Raw genomic sequence first — 22,574 nt, 5'->3', positions numbered from 1 at the left:
CTGCCTTTGAAGGGCCAACACTGACAACCCAGCCAGCAGCAGCACAGTCCAGATAGAACATGGCGGACAGGGAGGAGATGTCCATCTATGTAGGGCCAACACTAGCAGCTCAACTAGCAGCAGCACTGTCACGGAGTTACCGCGACAGAGCAGTACCAGAAGACCACGGCGTCTGATGGCTTCTGCTTCATCTCTGATAAGAAGCTCTTCTCCTGTGTATTAAAAGTGTTTTGTTTTCTTTCAGGACAGGGGTTAATAGGCCATGTGGAAATTCCTGCTTTCAGCTGTGCTCAGTTAGCCACTCCTCTCTCCTATATAAGCTAGGCCTTCTGGTCAGATCTTTGTCTGAAATAGCACTTGCTAGATAGACCTGGAGTAGTGAGGAGCTGGTGTTAGGGAGCTGGAGGAATTTATTGTGCGACAGTTGTATGGTTTGTACGCTTAGAAAATTCCTCATCCTTACCTGACTTATTTACTCTCCCCTTCCTTCACACCCTGGTGGATACCTCTGTTATTTGTGAGAACATATTTTGTGTGAGTGGAGATTTCTTTTTACCCTTGTCTTCGTTCCCCTGTTTGTCGGGTTGGTGTACTATTGTACAAGGTAGCGCCTCTCTTCCCCGGGTGAGGAGGGGGACAGATGCAGGGCGGCAGTCAGGAGACAGGGCAAGGGCGGAGGCCCTGGCATCCTCGCCATCTGAGGTATCCTGGGGAACAGGGCGAGTTAGGGCGCCCCCTAGAGCTAGGGCCAGGAAAGGTTCCCCTGGTCCCAGTTTACTCGCCAGTCCAATCGTGACAAGCACTTTACAGAGAAAACATAGTGGGCAGGGAGGAGATGTCCATCTGTGAAGGGTCAGCACTAACAGCTCAACCAGCAGCAGCATCATACAGAGAGAACATGGTGGGCAGAGATGAGATGTCCATCTGTGTAAGGCCAGCACTAACCGCCCAACCAGCAGCAGCACTGTACAGAGAGAAAATAATGGGCAGGGAGGATATGTCTGTTTGTGAAGGGCCAGCAATAATGGCCCAACTAGAAGCAGCACAGTCCAGATAGAACATGGTGGACAGGAAGAAGTCAGTCTGTGTAGGACCAGCACTAAGAGCCCAACCAGCAGCAGTGCTGTACAAATAGAACATGGTGGACAGGAGGGAGGAGACATTCGTCTGTGCCCAACCAGCTGCAGGAAAGTACAGAGAAAATATGCTGGGAAGGGAGGAGATGTCCATCTTATGTGGGGCCAGAATTAACAGCCCAACCAGCAGCAGAACCGTATAGAGAGAACAGAGTGGGAAGGGTGGAGAAGTTCATCTGTTCAGCAGCAGCACAGTCCAGATGGAACATGGTAGACAGGAAAGAGATATCGGGGTCTGTGTAGGGCCATCACTAACAGCCCAATCAGGCGCAGCACAGTCCAGATGGAGCATGGTGGGCAAGAAGGAGAAGTCCAACTATGTAGGGCCAACACTTACACCCCAACTAGTAGCAGCACAGTACAGATAGATGTCTGTTTGTGTAGGGCCAGCAGCAATGGCCAAACTAGCAGCAGCACAGTACAGATAAAACATGGCGGGCATAGAGAAGTCCATCTATGTAGGACCAGCACTAAGAACTCAACCAGCAGCAGCACTGTACAGATAGAACATGGTGGACAGCGAGGAGAAGTTTGCCTGTGTAGGGCCATCATCAAGAACCCAACCAGCAGCAGCATAGTCCAGATAGAACATGATGGACAGCGAGGAGATGTTCGTCTGTGTAGGGCCAGCACTAATAGCCCAACCAGCAGCAGCACAGTACAGATTAATCATGATGTACAGGTAGGATATGCCCAGCTGTTTAGGGACATTATTCATGACAGAAGCAGAATAGAATAAAAATAATTGGCAAATAGGTAGATGCTACTGACGATCTAATCATTGGTATCAAACAAATTAAAGCTGCACTGTGAAACTCTATAATATGTAGACATTCAATATATTAAATTGGATTTTTTCTCTTCCTTCCATATACAGGCAATGTTAATTCAAGAGGAAGGGGAAATAAGAGAGCTTGAGAAAGGGAAGTTAGATGTAAAAAAGGATAAGAAGCTTAGACAGGCACAGACAGGGCTGACACTCGTGATGACAATGCTGGAACAACCGGGCTCTCCATCACACTCGTAAACTTGGCAACCATAATAATTGTTTCCTTACATGCTGACAGTCATATTGCTAGTATCAAGCAAAGGGATGACTATTGGATTGCCATGCTTTTAGTCCTTTGCTAAAAAAAAACAATAATTAGATTTTTTTTTTCTCTTGCTTCTAGGAGGTTGAGGAAATTGACATATTACCAGATAAGCTCTGGACTCAGATAGATATTGATAATAATAATAATAATCTTTATATAGCGCTAACATGCAGCGCTTTACACACATTATCATCGCTGTCCCCGATGGGGCTCACAATCTAAATTCCCTATCAGTATGTCTTTGGAATGTGGGAGGAAACCAGAGTGCCTGGAGGAAACCCACACAAACATGGAGAGAACATACAAACTCTTTGCAGATGTTGTCCTTGGTGGGGTTTGAACCCAGGACTCCAGCGCTGCAAGGCTGCTGTGCTAACGACTGCACCACCGTGCTGCTAAAAGTTTACCCTACCAGCCACATGTCTGACTGTGACTAGTGTTGAGCGATACCGTGCGATACTTGAAAGTATCGGTATCGGATAGTATCAGCCGATACCCGAAAAGTATCGGATATCGCCGATACCGATACCCGATATCCGATACCAATACAAATCAATGGGACACCAAGTATCGGAAGGTATCCTGGATGGTTCCCAGGGTCTGAAGGAGAGGAAACTCTCCTTCAGACCCTGGGATCCATATTAATGTGTAAAATAGTCATCGAAGGTCTTTCAAGCGCTCATTCTTAGGAACGGAGGCTGCCGGTTACATCGGTAAGGTCCAGGCTCCGTCGGAGAGGTGAGTATATCAATATTTTTTATTTTTATTCTTTATTTTACACATTAATATGGATCCCGATACCGATTCCCGATATCACAAAAGTATCGGAACTCGGTATCGGAATTCCGATACCGCAAATATCCGCCGATACAAGATACTTGCGGTATCGGAATGCTCAACACTAACTGTGACGCTCACCTTCACTCCCTGCTACCATGATTAATTGATTCATTCTGAACGAAATGTTTGAACAGAATTGGAGGAATTGATTCCAGAAGAGATTTCGGGATATTTGCTCATTTCTACCTCGGATGTATACATTTCTTTTTTCCCAGTGTATGTAACCAAACACATACCAATGGTTTTTGATATCATAATTATTATTCCAATCCATCTCACTACATACTTGTAGATGGACACATACACATATAACACATCCCACTGTATAATGTGTAATAGTGAGAAGACTTGCACTGGTTCCTGGTATTAATCATTCATATATTTACCTGTGACAGAGAGATAAACATATCTAATACTCTGTTTATCAGCTGCATTTATTGTTATATCTTCTGCAATCCCTGGATAATAATATTTGTCCCCATCTTCTCTTCTCACAGGATCTATCCGCAGGGTGCAGCTGTTATCTCCCGGCACCAGTGAGGTCCGACCTTTATAACTAATCCCTATAGAAGAAGAGGAATTCTTGGTGTTTAGGATTTCTGTCCTAGAACCAGGAATTGACAAGTACCATACAGCGCTGGACGATCCTGATCTCCCGGCAGGATGATAAGTACAAGGAATCTCCACACAGGAGCCAATCAGAGCAGTAATTATCTCAGGGAAAGTCCATCGCTGACAGACAGAACCCAGATAGAAGCCTGGAAACAACGAGCAGAACATGAGGTTAGAGTCACAGAATCTCATTATATCGGATTATTCTGTAATTATGAGAATATGTACCTTGATAGATGAGGAGAAGATAAATCTGCTTCATAGGATCCATTCAGGATTAGGTTTGTCTGTAACTAAAACAGGAAACCCAGTGATAGACACATGGAGTATGTGGAATAGATACAATAATGTGTCACCTCACTGTCATTAAATAGGTTTCCACATTATAAGACACTACTACTCAAGGCTGAGTTAGTTATAAAAAACCAAACTGATCTTCACTTACCCTCCCCAGATAAGATCTACCATAGCTCTTTAACCTCAGTTGTAAAACAGTTCAAGCACTAATGGAAGAACAGACTGGACATGTAAAGATATTGCTGGTGTGAGTAGCCTTTGAAGAAGCTGCAAACACATATACCATAAATAGTTGGAAGTCTTTCCTGTTGTTTGATTCCTTTTGGCTTAATTAATCAATCTGCCTGAATCTCTCGATTTCCTTATATTTCCCCCATACTTTATACTTTTGATTAGTTTATACCTATCTACAGGATTAAAAAAAACTCTTACTGTTTCACTTATTCATTCTCGTCTGGACTATTGTAACTCCCTACTAATCAGCCTCCCTCTTACCAAATTCTCCCCGCTCCAATCTGTCCTGAATGCTGCAGGCAGGATCATATTCCTCACCAACCGTTACACCGATGCCTCTACCTTGTGCCAGTCATTACACTGGCTACCCATCCACTCCAGAATCCAGTACAAAATTATTACCCTCATCCACAAAGCACTCCATGGCTCAGCACCACCCCACATCTCCTCCCTGGTTTCTGCCTACCACCCTACCCGTGCCCTCCACTCCGCAAATGACCCAAGGTTAGCATCCTCAATAATCAGAACCTCCCACTCCCGTCTCCAAGACTTTAAACGTGCTGCGCCGACTCTTTGGAATGCACTACCCAGGTTAATACGATTAATCCCCAATCCCCACAGTTTTAAGCATGCCCTAAAAACTCATTTGTTCAGATTGGCCTACCGCCTCAATGCATTAACCTAACTATCCCTGTGTGGCCCATTAAAAAAAAAAACCATAACCAGGTTCTCATACACTTTATGCAGTTAATAGCCCTCTGTGTCTGTACTGCTACATACTTAGGCAGTGAACTGGTTCATGCAGCTTTATATGAACACCCGAGCCTTACACTATGGCTGGTCCAAATAACTAAAGCAATTGTTACCATCCACCTCTCGTGTCTCCCCTTTTCCTCATAGTTTGTAAGCTTGCGAGCAGGGCCCTCATTCCTCCTGGTATCTGTTTTGAACTGTGATTTCTGTTATGCTGTAATGTCTATTGTCTGTACAAGTCCCCTCTATAAGTTGTAAAGCGCTGCGGAATATGTTGGCGCAATATAAATAAAATTATTATTATTATCTTGTCACTTACCGATATTAGTCTTAACACCATTGAATAATAATACTATTAGGTCAATTAATAGCGGAAAATATAGGGTATGACTGGCCCAATTTAAACAGGTGCAAAAAATAACCTAATTCACAGTCCTCTAGAAAAAACAGCTCAACTTCAATCATTATACTATAGAAAATTCTAAAAAAAAATAAACGGTGGCACCCACCAAATGTATTTGGTGAGTTTTGGAGTGAAAACTGAGAAGAAACTCCATGCTTCTGAACATTTTTACATTTTTTCAGCTCACCTTCTAAAAAAGTTTTCACAAAACATAGCGTGTACATAGGTAAAGATGGTTGTTTTGAACAAACATGATTAATGAGTGTGACTGCGAGTTTTCTTTTTTGGAGAATAATACGATTTGTTCTATAAAATACTGCAAAGAAAATTCTCTTGTCTGGTAGCTACGCAGGCAGCGTCTCTGACCTCTGCTTAAAAAACTCCAAGTTTGAAACCCGGAAAAGACAAATAAAAAAGATGTAAATAAATTAAGTTTTTTTTTCTAAGGAAGCAAAAGCATCTTCTATTTATAGGATGACATATAATTTACTGATCGTTGGGGATATAATAGAGCATTGATTGGGACTGTTGAAGAGAGACGAGTAGACTGGACGCAGAAAGGATTGTCCACCACTTTTGGCTGGAGTCCTTTTATGTTTTGGTCAATATTCACCAAACTTTGTTTACAAGTTTGTTTTAAATAAAGTCAATGTGAGAAATATATATTTTTATAGAATTTAACAAGAAGATAGAATGTTCTCCATTGCAGTTTTATTAGCCTGTGCTGTAGAAACATTCCGTTACTTCCAATCTGATGTTATATACAAGTATAATAAAACACTTAAGAACTGTTTCTAATTCATTTCCTCCTATAAATTAGAGCAAATTTCAGCACAATGTCACATACATTGGACAAATAACAAGGAGCACCTAATGTATCACATCAGGGAATTACATTGTTTCAGTGATCGGTAGTTACAGATGTAACAAACACCACAAAGATCTCCAATTGCAGATCGGGTAGTTTATATTCTATTGTTACAATTAATTAATCAATACTTACATGCCGTGAAAAAAAGTCCCCGAGGGCAACAAGACGACTCAATTTTCTACATCTGACATAAGAGGAAGTTTCTGTTTTACTGTATTTCCTGAATTGTACAACATCCTCTATTGCAAATCATTTTATTATAGATCTTCCTTTAACACAGAATTTGTTGGGCTTTTATAGATAAGGCGACCATTAACAATGGAAATGACGCCATGGTTTCTAATTTGGGGTGAAGGCAAAGTGATGGAATTTCCACTGAAGTCTCTGTTAAGTTATCATAGGATTTGTCCCAGCAAAGACAATGGTGTCCGATGATTAAACACTGCATTAAATAAAATATCATTCATGTTTCCAAATATGCTAGGATAGCCAAAAAAAGCTTGTAAGGAAGCAAGAACATGGTCCATTTTGGAATAGTGATGACGATGATAATAATCACAAATCATGGCTGCTACTAGAAGCTGAAGTAGAAGAAGAAGATGCTCCATAAGCAGGAACCTAATCAGGTGGCGTACATACTGAAGAAATAGCAACCAAGTATTTACCCATTTTTTATCATTATTTTGAAAAGTCCATATAAAATCCTGTTGTTTTTTTATTCCATCCATACACATTAAATGAGCAGTGCATTTATGTTTCCCTTCTCTATAGCTTGCACTGTCTTGCTTAGTCACAGACAAAAAGCATTGGCTATTTTTCTCACACATTCAGCATAAACCACTTGTTAAAGGAAAATTCCAGATTTGGCATTATGAAACAGATTCCAAGTGATTCACTACTCTCACATCGCTTGACTTTTACATACAGTATCTACTGATCAGGGGTTGCCTAGCAAATTTTAGCCTGAGGGGCAAACACATAGCACGGCCAGGAGTGGTGGCCCATCCTTTGGCTAGGGTCTCACATACCATGTGTAGAGCACATCCGAGGTAATAAGTCATTTCATAAAACCCAACTTGATCGCTGTTATCTACTGATCTTGAAGACAAGGGATAGAAACAGGCTTTTCATTTTCAAAGATGATCTGGAACCCACTCTACACAATGAACTTCTCCATCTGAAATCTCAGATAATTGAGTGTAATGCTGGGACTAAAAAACATTTAGCACTTTGCAAGTGGTTACGAGAAAAAAGATTGAAAACAGTTTATACAAACTGTGAGGACACATAATTGTATCCTAATTAACCAGACGTCTATTTTTGGAAAGCCAGGAAGAATAGATTGTTATCTACTGTATATGTTGCCGACCCCCGTGTTTCCATATCATGGTGGCAGCAGTGGGACAGCCTGGTGTATCTGGGGGAGCTGCAGGGGACTAGTGTTCTCAGACACCATCCAGGGCTCCACAATCAGGGAGGTAAACAGACAGACCCAACAGACCATTGATGAGGCATGCACAGCAGGTTTCAGATGCCACTATTTCCAACCCCAACAACTCGGCCTTGGGAAGAAGACCAGAGTGGATGTATAACCGCAGCAGGAAACAATAAGAACAGGAGCTGTGCGAGCTTCAATGGCTTGAATGGGATTTAATCCAGCAACTACAGGATGCAGAGGATGCCATGTGTGGACACAATGGATACAAGTTGTTTCTCCTTACAAACAAAGTTATTTTGTCATAAAGGTGAGACCTCTTACATTTGTGACTGTGCTAAAAAACATGTTGTGGACTGTCCCCTATAAGTGGAGAAGGATTATAGGAATCTTATCACGTCTGGCTAATTAAGATGGGGAGCAATGTAAGGGCACAGCATTGAATCTTAATTAACCAGACGTCTATTTTTAGCAAGCCAGGAAAAATAAACTTTTATCTATATGTTGACTTTTGAATTTATGTGATTTTTGGAGAAGCCAGTTTGTGACCCTCTGGTCAACTGACCTTGTACATGAAAGGACTGTCATCTTCCTAAGCTTGTTGTTACCTTCTCTCTGGGTGTGCCACATGTGGGGTAGTCTGCCCTGGAGGCTGAAGCCAGGTTGTGACCCTCCGGTCAACTGGCCTTTTACCTGAATGTACTGTCATCTTCCTATGCTTGTTGTTACCTCCCCTCTGTGTGCGTGCCACAGGTGGGGTAGTCGGCCTTAGAAGCTCTGTAGTCAATGCTGCTCTTATCCTGACGAGTCATTGGAAGGGTGAGACTCTAATGTGCACCATCTTGGGTACTGTGCTGGGACTGTTCTATGTGTTAACTGCCTGTTTTGTAGTTCAATAAAGTATTGACACACTGTTTTTTCCTCACCCTGTGTTGTCTAAGTAGCGTTACATCCATGTTAAAAGGGAGGTGGCGTTCGGTGTGACGACCTCTGGTTCATGCAGTTTTGGCTATCGGACCACCCGTGTCTCCACACAAAAATGTTTACACTTTAATAAGAATGCTTGTCTGAATTCCTCGGCTGAAAGGTCTTTATCTTCTCTGAAAAGAATCAAGGATCATTTAAGATCTACAGTGCAGCAAAATAGGCTGAATACCCTTTGTTTCTTTAAATTGAAGCGGATTTAACATACAATGAAACAATTTAAGCCTTTTCATGGGGGTGGGGCTATACGGATTTTCCTGACTGTCTTGCATGTGACACAATCTCTTACTGATAAAGTACTGATTGTACTGAAATTATAGAAAGCTGCTAAGCAAGTGATACATCATTGAAATCAGAGCTTCTGCTGCATTTTAGACAGGAAAAATTATTATTATTATTATTATTTATATAGCACCATTAATTCCATGGTGCTGTACACGAGAAAGGGGTTATGTACAGAGTTATAGATATAGATAGTTATAGATATCGTTTACAGTAAACAAATTTACAATGACAGACTGGTCATTGCGGACTTACATTCTACGGGATAATGGGGAAGAGACAGAAGGTAGGGGGTGCAGCAGCTCTGGTGGTGGTGGTGAGGTGGCAGCTCGGGTGGTGAGGCAGCAGAATGGTTATTGCAGGCTTTCCTGAAGCGATGGGTTTTCAGGTTCCGTCTGAAGGATCCGAGGGTTGTGGAAAATCGGTCGTAATATAATAATCTTTATTTTATAATAATATTTATTTATAATAATCTTTATTTTTATATAGCGCTAACATATTCCGCAGCACTTTACAGACATTATCATTGCTGTCCCCAATGGAGCTCACAGTCTAAATTCCCTAACAGTATGTCTTTGGAATGTGGGATGAAACCGTAGTGCCTGGAGGAAACCCACGCAAACACGGAGAGAACATACAAACTCTTTGCAGATGTTGTCCTTGGTGGGATTTGAACCCAGGACTCCAGCGCTGCAAGGCTGCAGTGCTAACCACTAAGCCACCGTGCTGCGGTGTGGAATCCCAGAGGATGGGGGATATTTGAGAGAAATCCTGGAGGTGGTCGTGCGAGGAACAAATAAGTGTGGAGGAGAGTAGGAGGTCTTGGGAGGATCAAAGATTACATGAGGGAAGGTATTGGGAGTTTTGAAGCAAACGGGAGCAGTGATATGGGGCGATAGCTGGGTAAAAATCTAATGATTCCCTGTAATATATAGTATAAGCAAATAAATTACTTAAAAAAAGACAAAAAACATGTGTATGAGCTTGGTTGTTTATCAAATATTTTATAGACATTTATAGACTATTAATAATTGTGTTTTTCTTTGATGTAAAAAAAATAATCAGATCATATTGCTGGGATCCTTGTGATCAATTCCATTGGATACTTGTTTAATACATGGCCACGCTGGGTCCTCCATTGAGAATTGTACTTTTTGTAGCTACATTTAATAAATAGAGTTCTGACATTAATGTTCCAAACCAGAAAACTTCTTCAACGTTTCACCATTGCGTACTCCACAGCTTCTGATTGTCTGACTCTAGAAGAGGCATTTTGACTATTCTCATAATGTCCATGGTAGATAACAGAATATTCACTTTCACGTGATGGCTGCATAACCTGAAAAATAATTAATAGTAGAGTATTTATTAATTGTTAACAATCAGTATGTACATGGTTCTCTTAACTAGTTTGATGAGCTGAAAAGAATTATTCGATTTCAACCCAGTAATCCCTTCTTGTCCACAGTAAATTTCTATCATATAGTCACAGCAGGTGTTTGGAGCAGGCTCAGGAACTGAGCCCGCGCCTTACAAGGCAGATGCTGGTTATCTATTTTAAAACCACTGTCAATCACTTACAATGACATTTAAATGACAACTCTCATTGTCCATCACAATGCAAACACGGGGAACCGATGGATGGTCATGCTGAAGACCCCCGTTGGCCTGATATTCTTTCTCGCAATTGCTAACTTTGTCCTTCCGTACGGCTCAGATACAGACTGAACTTCATAAGTGAACTGTGATCTCACGATAGATTTGACTATCACGTTACTTCCGTAAAAGCAATCAAATGATTGAAGTCCTGGGTGTTAGGTGTCGAGTCCCCACAGCTGCACAGGGGGAATGTTGAACCAACTCCGCTGCGGTCTCCCATTCTCCTCCAGCCACAGTGGAGCCTGCTCAGCAGAGACATTGGTTCCAGCATCTGGCTCGAGCTGATACTGTGCGGTTGGTTACTGCTGTCCTTCAAGGCTCAGCCATTGTACCAGTACTGATCAGGCGTCCCTGGGACTAAATCCTGCTTTTCTTCTTCTGGGCATGCCCGAAGGACGACCTCTCATTGGAGGTCGGGGGTCACATGCTCAGGTCCTGTAGTAGCTCCTATTGGACCACTAGGAAGGTCCTGGAGAGCTTCCGCTATAAAAGGTTCACATGACCGCACAGCCATGTGCTAGTATAAACTTATTATTGTGTGTGTGGATGTATGCCTGTTGATGGATGAAAGCTCCGAATCATTCCCACCCCTAGTGTTGTTGACTGTTCGCGAATGGTGGAAGCTACCTAGCGCCTGACAGTGCTATCCCACACAGCTAGCACACGATACAGCGTCTGATAGCAGTGACCGCCAGTGCGACGCCGTGAGCTAATAGAGCACTTTCCTGACCCAAATCTGGGTGGTTAGTGGCGTCCGCCAGAGCGGCACTGCACACACTCTTGTGATGAAAATTATTAGTTCTGTTAATCTCTGATACCCCAGTAGCGATGTCGAGCACAAGAAGTCTTAAGGAACTCTTTCCCTGAGTCTTGGGACAGAGTTCTGTGACTCTTTGCTTGCTCTCTTTGTGTGGTACCGTGGCCCTGTGATGCAACAGGGTTCGCTTCCTTCATATCGTGTGAAGTTAACCCATGTGTGTATCCACATTATACTGCCATATAATCCGTCATTACTCAGCAGCAGGTTCCATCTCTGCACGGTGGACCCCGGGCTGCAAACACATCTTATACCATCCTTATAATTATTTGGTGAGTTCTGCTAGCCCTAACATCGGGAACCCACACAAAAAAGTAACATGAAATCTGATGAAGGCTGTAAGCAGTCGAAACGCGTTATGTAAAGTTTTAATAATCTTTTATTTTTAAATAGATGTTCATTGAAGCAACCAAAAATATACTATCCTTGATTCAATAGTGGCAACAGATGACATCGCTGATCCTTGTCTCCATTTCTGATTTTTTCCATTGAGGGAAACTCCTGGAAGCGGAATCCCCCGTCTCCGGGAATAGCTGCAGTCTATCACTTTTTAATCCAAACCAAAACGAGAGTTGTGGTCAGGCAACACAACTATATCAGATGAGCAAGTTTCCTTATACAACTCACCTTTTACACCTTCGCATAAACTTAATACATTTAGATAGCACCACATCTTTTGTTCTATTTTATGATATTCCATACAAATAGTAAAAAAATGTAAAATATGAATCCCTTCATGACATATTACATTGACTTACTTCATACGACGTGTCCCTGCATTTGATGCGGGCTCACTCGCCGAGCCTGCATCTTTCCCTGCACATGATGGCTGGTTTAATCAACAATCATGTGCCTTTATCAGATGCGAAGGGAGCTGAGCTTACAGTTGTTAGCCTGTTAATCTCCTGACAGTGGCATTTAACATGCTCCGGCGACATGACCACAGGACACCAATGGTTGCTGTCATTCGTAGGAGATCATGATTTTCTCTGTACCTAGAAGTGCTGATGCACTGTAATTTTTATACCAAAGCAGTCAGACGAATACAGCTTCAAGTCCCCTAAGGGGACTATTAAATAGAGAAAAAAAAGTGAAAAAAGTTATTAAAAATAAAAAAAAATAAAAAACACAAATGTTCAGATCAACCCCCGTTTGCCCAAATAAAAATAAATAAATAAATACAAAACACTTATTTGATTTTGCTGCTTTTTTTTTAAATATAAAATTAATTAATCCGATCAGTAAAAGGCATAATGTGAAAAAAATATCAAAAACACAGAATTAAATTTTTTGGACCTCCACAACATTGCAATAAAATGCAATACAAGGTGATCAAAACATTTTCTCCAGAAGGGTATCAGCAAAAATTTCAGCTCTGGGTGCAAAGAAAAGCCATGACACAGCCCTAGATCACGAAAACGGTGAGTGTCTCGGGAAATGGCAACAAAAGCAACAAAAAATTTTTTTTTATAAATTTCATATGCCTGTTTGGTATTTGCTTAATTGAACTGACCTGGGCAATGATATTGCCAGGTTAGTTTTACCATATAGTAAACATGGTAAATAAAAAAATTGTGGAATTGCACTTTTTTTTACAATTTGTACAATTTCAACGCACTTGGAATCCTTTTTCACACTTTCCAGTACACAATATGGTAGAATTAATGGTGTCATTCAAATGTACAACTCGTCACTAAAAAAAAAGTCCTCATACAGCTATGGGGACAGAAAAATAAAAAAAGTTATGGCGCTTCGAGAAAAGAGAGCAAAAAACAAAAACGAAAAACAAAAACAATCACCATTTCATAAATGAGTTAAAAATTGTTTAAACACAAATGTAAAAGGTTAAAACACCCCTTTTATCCATTTAAGAGTTAAAAAAAGAAACATTTTGGGTATTGCCATGTTAACAAAAGTCATGTCAATTGAAATATGAAATTAATGACAAAAATAAAAAAGAGTTGTTGTGAAAAAAAAAAAGTATTGGTTGCTGCACGCTTCATAAAAGTTGCAAGAAAAAAAGATCAAAATGTAATTTTTGGCACAAAGTGATTTCATAGAAAAATTTTTAAAATGAAGGGTCTCAAAAAATGACGGGAATGGCAGTTTTTTTCTAAACAAAGGTCAGAATTGTTTTTAACACTAAAATAGAAAAAAAAAACGACTCCTATAAGTTTGGTATTGCCGTTCTCTTAGTGACACAAAAAGTAAAACGGCCAGGTCCTTTGTACTGCACAATAGATTGAGTAAAAACAAACAATAGTGGAAGTGTGATTATTTTACCATTTTTCAAAATGTTAAATTTTTGACTATTGTTCTGTATATTACAAGATCATGTGAATGGTGTCATTCAATACTGTATCTCATATGGCTGAGTTGATGAACAAGCAAAAATTGTATGGGTTTTAGAAGAAGGGTAATAAAAAATGTAAGAATAAAAACTGAAAAATTCAAGATCATGAATGGGGAGTGAGATATTTGTTCCAAGTTCTTGGCTGGGTGGGTCAAATGACACCACCCATATATTTTTTTAAGTGATACATTTTGCTTTCATACCATATTCATATTCATAGAGGGGTAACATTATATTGAGAACCTATGTCTTATTTGGGTAATTTAGCATCATACGGAGAGGTCATTAGTTCAGAACTTATTCTATCATACAAAGAGGAGACATATTAGACTGGGCCGTTCTCACTTTGGCAGACTCATCGCGACTTTGCTTAAATGGTCCCTCCGTTCATTGGTTTGACTACAGGTAATACTCTACTATAGGTGCTTCTAGAACAACAACTGACCGGATGAGTAACAGATACTTTCGAGGCTGTTTTTATTCTTAGAAAAGTTGAGAAATCAGTTTGTGGGAGAGTTTTATGTGAATTTTATCTTAATTGTAGAATTACTTACATCACTATTGCTGTAAATTACATCATTGTCTTCAACTTTCACGTTGACCATAAGCCTAAAATAAAAATAGCAAAAATTTAGATTTCAATCAAGATAATTTTCAGCTAACATGTGGCTAAGGATTACTATGTTAAACAAAGTATACATGTGCCATTAATGGTAAGAATGTTGCTCCTGGTATATACTTGCTATCCAGTAGTATTTTGTAAGAATTTTGGAATTATTTGTCTTCAATATATGATATGTGATGGTCCAACTGCTTAGACCAATAAACTTCATTAGAACACAGTCGCTGGCTAACTACTTTAGCCAATTTGGATGAAATACTAGACATGGATCTTGTATGAAGGGGAAGCTGCATTTGGTATTTCACCTGCCCCAATGTAAAAAATCAAACTGAGCTTTAATATATCCAAGAGAGAAATGGAAGCAAAAAGAGCCGAAATAAAAAATCTGAAAAAACTCATATAATAATATAAGAGGAAAGTAGGGGACACAGACATCCAGGCCAATCCAGGAGACCAAAAAATAGATAAATAACAGTCATGAATAAAGCACAAGTAAACAACGCATAAGCGTCATGATATCCCCTAAATTGTGGCATAAATACATGTATGAATTGTTATTTAGTCACAATAGTAGTAAAACAATGGCTGAAAAATGAATTAAGCATTATAATAAATAATATTAGCAGAGAAAAAGGTAAACCAAGAGGCCTAGATCAAAACCTTGAGACGCGTTTCGCATTAGCTTCTTCTAGGGGGTATGAGTTGAAACATCAAACACGACTAAGTAATGATGGTTGGACTGTGCCTGATTAAATCCAAACTGACTGCTAGGTGTCCAATCGTTTAAGTTTCAAGAAGTTGGATGGACTTCATTGATTACTTATGGATAACGTATGTTAGCAATACCTTTACAATAACACCCTTTTAAGTGCACCATATGGTAAACATTGACTTGTGACTTTATTATAACTTTTGTTTTGGACTGGCCCAGAGGTGTAAATTAAGGATCTTAGGACCTAATGTGAAATCTATAAAAGAGCTCCCCAACTACAGTGTGCAATCACTGCTGTTTTCTTATGTGGTAAAGGAGTTTTGGGGCAATGCAAGGTACCAATGCCCAAGTGCAACTGTATACCTTGCACTTTCTATTAAAACACCATTGCTCTGAACAGACATCTTTATGCAGTACATAATTATTTTTTTCTTTTTTCAAAGGAACCTGCTAGTGATGAGCGAAAGTGCTCTTTTAAGGTGTTAACCGGGTGCTAACAGGGTGTCTTCGGTGTGCTCGAATACTATGCTCAAGTCAATGCTGCGGCAGGCAGCAAACAGGTAATTCCTGCATGTATTAGTCTGTCGAACAGCCGCAAGACATGCAGCCTTTGCAACTTGAACATAGTACTCAAGCATGCCTCTGTTAGTATCCGAGCTTGCTCGGATAAAATCTCATCCGAGCACATTCGCTTACCACTAGAACCTGTTGGTTCCCTTTTTACTATTGCTTGAACTTCTACTCTAGCCTTCACTACTGACCAGAAAAACAAGGTCAAAGCAGTTGTGTTTATTCTTGAGGATGCACAATATGCAGTTGACTTGGGGAATATTGTAGAATTATATTGATAACATTTTGTAAAAAAAACTAACATAAATGCAAGGCTAACTTTAAGGGTCTGTTCCTTCAAAAATACTTGCTAATCTAGCCATCTATAGAGGTATATGTTACAAGGAGATGTTGCTAATGACTCCAAAGAATGAAATTCAGTATATGAGTTTAGTTGGGCTAGGTCTTCAGTAGGGCAATGTTGCTAGTCGTTATTAGTTATTGGTGGCACTTTATGATGGAGCAAGAATGTTTTGAAATCTAGTAAAGTGGAAAAAATTAATTAACAGATTGAAAAATAAACTCACTCTGATCTCCTATAAGATGAGTTTGCTTGGTGATTACTTTGGATATTTCCATACTGATTGTCATTTGTAGCCGTAGTGTACTATAAAAAAATGCAAAAGCAGAAAAACAGTGTAAAACCAAAACCATTTATTTTTGATAAATACATTTATCAATATTTTTTTTTAAAGGCACACGGTAAAAAATGTCTCAATTCCACTACTCACAGTGTATTAAGGACGCCATGACTGACATCTCAACTGCCCTATAGGATTAGGGGTGTGCTGAGCTGTCAGGATTGTGAATGACAGCTCAGCTGTCCAATCTGGCTGGGTGATTACCTGGTTAATTAGCTGGCTAGCAATGTTTAGAACATTGTCAGTTGTAGCTTAGCTCAAGTGGTGTCTGTTTGCTGTTTGATCTGAGTTTTTATATTCTGATCTTTGTTGCCCAACCTTGGATTTGCCTTTGACCATCAGTTTGCCTAGCTCCTTTGTCTTGATCCACTACTTTCTTGGAATTATGACCCCGGACTGTGACCTTACTACACCTTTATCTCTCGCCTCATACCCTCCTGGCTTTTGACGTTGGACTCCTTGACTTCCATCACTCAAAGCTTGTCCGTGAGAAATGACTCAGCATCACAAAAAATATTTTCTTTTAAGTTTTTCCATTAGACAATTTACTAACATTGGTTTGAAGAGTAAATAAAATAGAAATGCAAATAAAGGACGCAAACATCGGCCAAGCAATAACACTCACATGGTAAGGTATGTTAGATATTGTTCCATGAATCGGAGAGCTTGGAGAAGCATGCTTCTTGTTTCGCCTACAAAATATAACACAATTGAAAAATTATAATCTAATGGTTTTCCACATCCTGCGGAACTAGAAGAAACAGACGTAAAATGTAGGTTTGGTTAATTGAGCGTAAACACTTTTTATCTTTTTTTCCAAAGCTGATCATATGCTAAAGATTTTGGATGGCCAAAATAGTGAGGGATTTAACACCTTAATGCTCCATTACGTATGACATCATGGAACATGTCAGGGACTTTTGAGCAGCGTCAATACATGAGCCTACTCCAAACAGGCCAGATGCCACTATATTATATAGCCGGCATCTGCCTTTACATGTAGCAATTGGCATTACCACTGATCGCTCTAGTTACCTCTGAAATGCATCTGTCAGCCACCGACAGCAGCATTTAAGTGCCACAATAAAGCCCAGGTGACAGTTCAGGTCAACAGAAAAATGAAAAAAAAACTTTGGGCTATTTGAAAAAAGGAGAGGAAAAAATAAAAGTTTTTGTTTTTAATAGGTTAAATGGGCCCAAAAATCTGAGTCTGAAATTTAGTTAATCAGTGTTAGAATCTGTTTTGTTTTGACCATCCGCCATCTTGTTGTGGTTTTCTGGCTGCTGATCTTTTTCCCCTGGTGCTGGGTTGTCTTACATCATGTGATTGTATCACCATTTATTACCCAGCACCTGCCTCCAATTCCTGGCTGGACAACAGTGTTAGGTTCTAGTGCTAGTTCTGGCTAGGTGCTTTGTTAGCTTTCTGTGTTTGTTATTGTGCAGTTCTGGGATCTCTGGTTCTGCTATCTTTAGTTTCTGTTTTCAGTTCGTTTCTGCAGCCGTCTCTGTGTTTCCTATTAGGAGGTGACCTGTTTTACACCCAGTCCTTAGATCTTTTAGGGACCTCCTTCCCCTTTTCTATATATCTTTGCTGAGTTTAACCTAGGATCGACGGTGGGTCTATTCACTAGGAATGGGTCTCCCACTCCATCGTAGGGTATCAGCCTAGTCTCAGTGCAGGGTCAGTTTTCCCCTTTCTATCCTAGTTCTGTGCTGCAGTTCCGTAACAGTTCCGTAACACATATAAAAAAAAATCCTGGATTCTTTCAATATGTGCAGCATCCAGGAACTTGTTCAATGCTTGCAAGAGTTAATTGCGGATATAGCCAACCTGCAACAGCACGAGTAATTACTCACTCTGAAGAACCTAAGGTAGCATTACCTGAGTTTTTTTCTGGTAAACGGCAGCAAATTTTTACATTTAAAAGTGCATTTTTACTATATATTCGGCTTAGACCCAGATCCTCAGGTAGTGAATTACAGCGTGTTGGGATTATTATGCCTTTATTGCGTAGTGAACCCCAAATCTGGGCGTTTTCATTACATCCTGATGATCCTTGTTTGACATCAGTAGAAGCATTTTTTTCTGCTATGGGGTTGTTATATAATGATTGGGTCACATCAGCTGAGGCAGATCTCAGACGGTTTAAACAGGGTTCTGTTGATGCTGAGCGGTATTGCACCCTGTTCAGATGATGGTCCGCAGAGTTCAGGTGGAATGACCCAGCACTCAAGAGTCAGTTTTTAGCAGGTTTGAGTGAAAGAGTTAAAGATTTGCTCATTGCATATCCTGCTCCTGATACTTTGGAAACTGCAATGCAGTTAGCTATCCATGTGGATAGAAGATTGAGAGACACAGAGTGAAGAGAAGGCTTTTATAATGCTGGACCCAGTCTTTCAGGATAGCCCCGTCAATAGCGGGGAACCGATGCAACTTGGGGCGATGTTCTCTCGTTCCCAGGAGAGGGAGAGGAGGTTTTCTGAAGGGCTATGCTTGTATTGTGGTAATTGATTTTCAGGTAATGGTGGATTGTGGTTCTGCACTTAATTTGATTGATCAACAATTCCTAGACAAATATAAGTTTGATTCTAAACCATTGTCATCCCCTTTTCCTGTTGTGGCTATTGATAACACTCCTCTGGAACATGGGTGTATTTCTCGAAAGGTTACCGGGTTCCCACTTATTATGAATATGGAACATCAGGAGTGTATAGACCTGTTTGCACTTGCTAAATTACCTTGCCCAGTCATCCTAGGTTTACCCTGGTCAAAAAGCACAATCCTTTGCTGGACTGGTCATCTAGTACTATAAGGTCCTAGGGTCAGGGGTGTTATGGTAATTGTTGTAATGCTGACATTGCTGCTGTTGTGAAGAAGGAGATACCTGAAGCCATTCAGGATTTCTGGAGGGTATTTTTGGAGGTTGAATCACTAGCTTCTACCACCCCATAGAGATTACGGCTTCGCTATTGAGTTCGTCCCAGGTGCCACGCTTCCTAAGAGTCGTTTATTTAATTTGATGATTCCCGAGAGGGAGGCCTTAAAGGAATACCTACAGACTAGTTTAGCTGCAGGTCATATAAAACCCTCTAAGTCCCCTGTGGCTGTAGTATTCTTTTTTGTCAAAAAGAAGGATGGTGGCCTTAGACTGTGTCTGGATTTTTGGGAGATTAATAAGATCACTGTGCGTAAGCCCTTACCAGTTGCCGCTAATTCTGGATTTGTTTAACTAACCAGAGCGAAGTGGTTCTCTAAGATTGACCTTCGTGGGGTATATAATTTGCTGTGGGTGAAGGAGGGCGTTGAATGGAAGACAGCCTTTAGTATCCCAGAAGGTCATTTTAAGTGTCTAGTGGTGACGCTTGGCCTTTCTATCCTAGTTTTGTGCTGCAGTAACGTAACAATCAGCTAATCATTAAATTGTGGTTCGATTTCACTGACCGTACCAGAAAATGGGCGTTGTCGTACAAATTTGGTATTTAAATTGGCGTTTTCAATAATGTTGAGAGCATCCCTAGATAGAAAGGGAAAAGCTTACAAACATTTCCCAATTTGGTATTTAAACAGTGGTAATTATGTTCGTAATATAAGTTTTTATTACCTTAAGCAAAAGTAGATGATCAGAATTAAAAAAAGCAGAAGGAAAACTCCGGCAATTAACCCAAGAATCAGAGGTAAATCCATTGTTTTGCCTGTAAGAAAACAAAAAAGAGAATGTGGCAGTAGGGAGAACATATTGCTTTATTACTTGATAATTTTATATCTTCAAGTTTATCTAAATTAATCAGTTAAGGATTAAGTCAATATTTACTTTTGCGCTTTTATTTCTTCCTTTTTTTTCATTTTGCTTTTCTGTAGACATAGCCATATTCTGATTCATTTTTGTGGGACATGTTTGAATTAAACCATTAATTTTGCCATATAATTTACTGAAAACGGTAAAGTGATATGAAAAGTTGAAAAAAAAAACACAATTTTGAATTTCTTTTTTTGAGGGGGCTGTCTGTTCTAACAGCATTAATATTGGAGTAAATATGACCTCGAAACACGATGTTTTTGGTCAGTACAATGACAATGATGCCAAGCGTTGGATTTTTTTATTGCTTAAAAAAAAAATTCAGAACTTTGAAAAATCACTTATCTTGCTTTTTTAACCAGGGCCAATATTATTTTTCTTCTGTCGATGGAGCTTTACATTTTTTTTGTGTGTGACAATATAGATCAGGAAATTTATTTCACTGAAATTAAATTCTAATGGAATATTTTACAAATATGCAGTCGGCAAAATGCTAATGTTTGGAATTTACTTTTGCGTGTATTCAGCAAAATGGTGGTCGCTGGCAGCAATTTTTTGATTTGTGAAAAACTATAAAAATGTAAAAGAAATGAATAAAAAACTTATATTCATATATCTGGCCCCTTTGATCCTCACCTTCACCTGTCTGGTCCTCATCACATCTTTTTATCTCTCCCACAAACATTGAAATCACTGTCTCTTTTTTATTATTATTACATCTTGCATTTTTATGCTCTGAAGTCTTGGAGAGAACATAAAAAATGGACATTAAATTTCCAGGCAATAAACACATTTTCTTGGAAAATCCATAATAAACTCAAATTCGCTCATCTTAAACGACGTGGTTCTTAGTGCTACTATTTTTGGGACAAATATCATATTTTGTTCTCTTTGTAAAGTATGTTTGGGGGAGTTCGGGAGATAGAAAAACAGCAACTCTGGTGATTCCTTTTTTATCCTTTATGTCATTTACTTTATGGATTAATTAATTTCATATTTTGATAGATTAGGCTTTTATCCGAATTCGGCAATACCAAACATGTTATTTTTTTAAGTTAGGGAAACAAGAAGTGATGCAAAGTTAGAGATTTTTCGTCCATTTTTCGAAACATTTTTTTTTATTATTTACTTTAGTGTTTAGTTTCCCTAGGGGACTTACATAACTGCAAAGATTAAAAAAATAGCATCGGTCCATTAAGTTCATCCTTTCTCAACCAGTTAAATATTTTCTATCGCTAGACTTAAACCTTTAATAGTTTAATTGCTGGCATTACATATTGATATGTACTATATATTAAAAAGTACAATGTTCTCACAGATCTCAAAGCCGAGGGATTTCAAAAGTTCCTTATCTATCATGACAATCCATCGGTAGCTAATTTTTGTATCACAAGGGGATCAATGGGCACCTGAACAAATATAATCTACTCCGCTCGTGTCTTCAAGTGGGTAGTTTCATCAAAGTGAATTGAGGAAAAACATTTTATACCAGCCAGTTTGTTTTAGGAGAATATAAGGACACGAGAGAAGAGGAGAAATTAATCTAAAATGGATGGAAGACACGGCATTTACGACAAACATTTATGGACATTTTCATGGTTGGATAAAGTTTGGTCTAGAGTGATGTCTAGTTGCAGTGTTCTTCTAAAGTCATGTTTTTTTTTTATACAACCGAAGAAAAATGTTTAAAGCAATTGTCATAAAAAGGCTTATGATTCCAGAACACTTACCATTATGGAAGACTTTTGCCGAGGTGGAATTTCCGACACTGTTGTGAGCAATACATGAATATTGCCCGGAGCTGTCTTCGTTGTTGTCTACGCTCAGAGTCTTTCCAGTCTCGCTCTGTAATCTGGATCCATCCCTTGTCCAGGTGTAATGAGTTACATCAGGTCGGCTCCTTAGGAAGTCACAGGTCAATTCAGTGAATTCACCTTCATTATTCACGGTGATGTGAACACCAGTTGCTGCATCTACAGAAAGGAGAAGATCAATTAAATATCATCCAGGATAGTAAATAATTTGGTGCTGAACCCAAAATAGATTTTTTTTCAGTAAATTGAATTCAATTTTTTATTGAACAAAAACATTTTCCATTTCCAGCTACCAGACAAAGCTTTGTGGTTGAATAAAGCTTGGTCTAGAGTGAAGTCCCAGTAAAAACAAATTTCATTCCCTTGCTGTCCCTTCTAGCAATACAGAATAAAAGAAAAGGATTACATTGTCCATTAATTATTATTAAATCATTAGTAAGTCCCTCAAACCCATTCCTTTCCCGTTCAGAACTCAACAATCCAGGGAAAACCTCCCCCATTGTCACAAAACCATATACTTAAAGGTGTACACCCTACGAAGCTACAGTTTTTCTATGAACAAAGTTAGGTTTTAATCAATAGATCTTTAAAAAATAATAATTTCCA

General features: G+C 39.5%; 2 protein-coding genes across 7 annotated transcripts in view; both read right to left on the bottom strand.

Annotated features, from left to right (window-relative positions):
- LOC143768704 (B-cell receptor CD22-like) overlaps positions 1 to 6,451 on the bottom strand; it is a 44,639-nt gene extending 38,188 nt beyond the window's left edge. The window contains exons 1-3 of one of the 2 annotated variants that reach the window (XM_077257357.1): positions 6,373 to 6,451; positions 3,911 to 3,975; positions 3,457 to 3,828 (exon numbers count right to left, since the gene is read on the bottom strand). In XM_077257357.1, coding sequence (XP_077113472.1) covers positions 3,457 to 3,828; positions 3,911 to 3,953 — 415 coding nt within the window. In that variant the 5' untranslated portion in view covers positions 3,954 to 3,975; positions 6,373 to 6,451. The remainder of the gene's footprint in view (positions 1 to 3,456; positions 3,829 to 3,910; positions 3,976 to 6,372) is intronic. The other variant, XM_077257356.1, reaches the window with a different exon arrangement.
- Positions 6,452 to 9,924: 3,473 nt separating this feature from the next.
- The window catches only part of LOC143770456 (B-cell receptor CD22-like), a 42,735-nt gene continuing 30,085 nt past the window's right edge, over positions 9,925 to 22,574 (bottom strand). For 3 of the 5 annotated variants that reach the window (XM_077260091.1, XM_077260090.1, XM_077260092.1), the window contains 6 exons: positions 21,885 to 22,127; positions 19,960 to 20,050; positions 16,980 to 17,046; positions 16,241 to 16,320; positions 14,325 to 14,379; positions 9,925 to 10,280 (listed from right to left, as the gene is read on the bottom strand). In XM_077260091.1, coding sequence (XP_077116206.1) covers positions 10,155 to 10,280; positions 14,325 to 14,379; positions 16,241 to 16,320; positions 16,980 to 17,046; positions 19,960 to 20,050; positions 21,885 to 22,127 — 662 coding nt within the window. In that variant the 3' untranslated portion in view covers positions 9,925 to 10,154. Of the gene's footprint in view, positions 10,281 to 11,823; positions 11,964 to 14,324; positions 14,380 to 16,240; positions 16,321 to 16,979; positions 17,047 to 19,804; positions 19,873 to 19,959; positions 20,051 to 21,884; positions 22,128 to 22,574 lie in introns of those variants that run through there. The other 2 variants (XM_077260093.1, XM_077260094.1) reach the window with 2 other exon arrangements.

Source organism: Ranitomeya variabilis, chromosome 4 (genome assembly GCF_051348905.1).
Source record: "Ranitomeya variabilis isolate aRanVar5 chromosome 4, aRanVar5.hap1, whole genome shotgun sequence".
NCBI classification, from domain to species: Eukaryota; Metazoa; Chordata; class Amphibia; order Anura; family Dendrobatidae; genus Ranitomeya; species Ranitomeya variabilis.
Note: the sequence above shows the minus strand (reverse complement) of the source record. Positions and strands in the feature narration are given on the sequence as shown.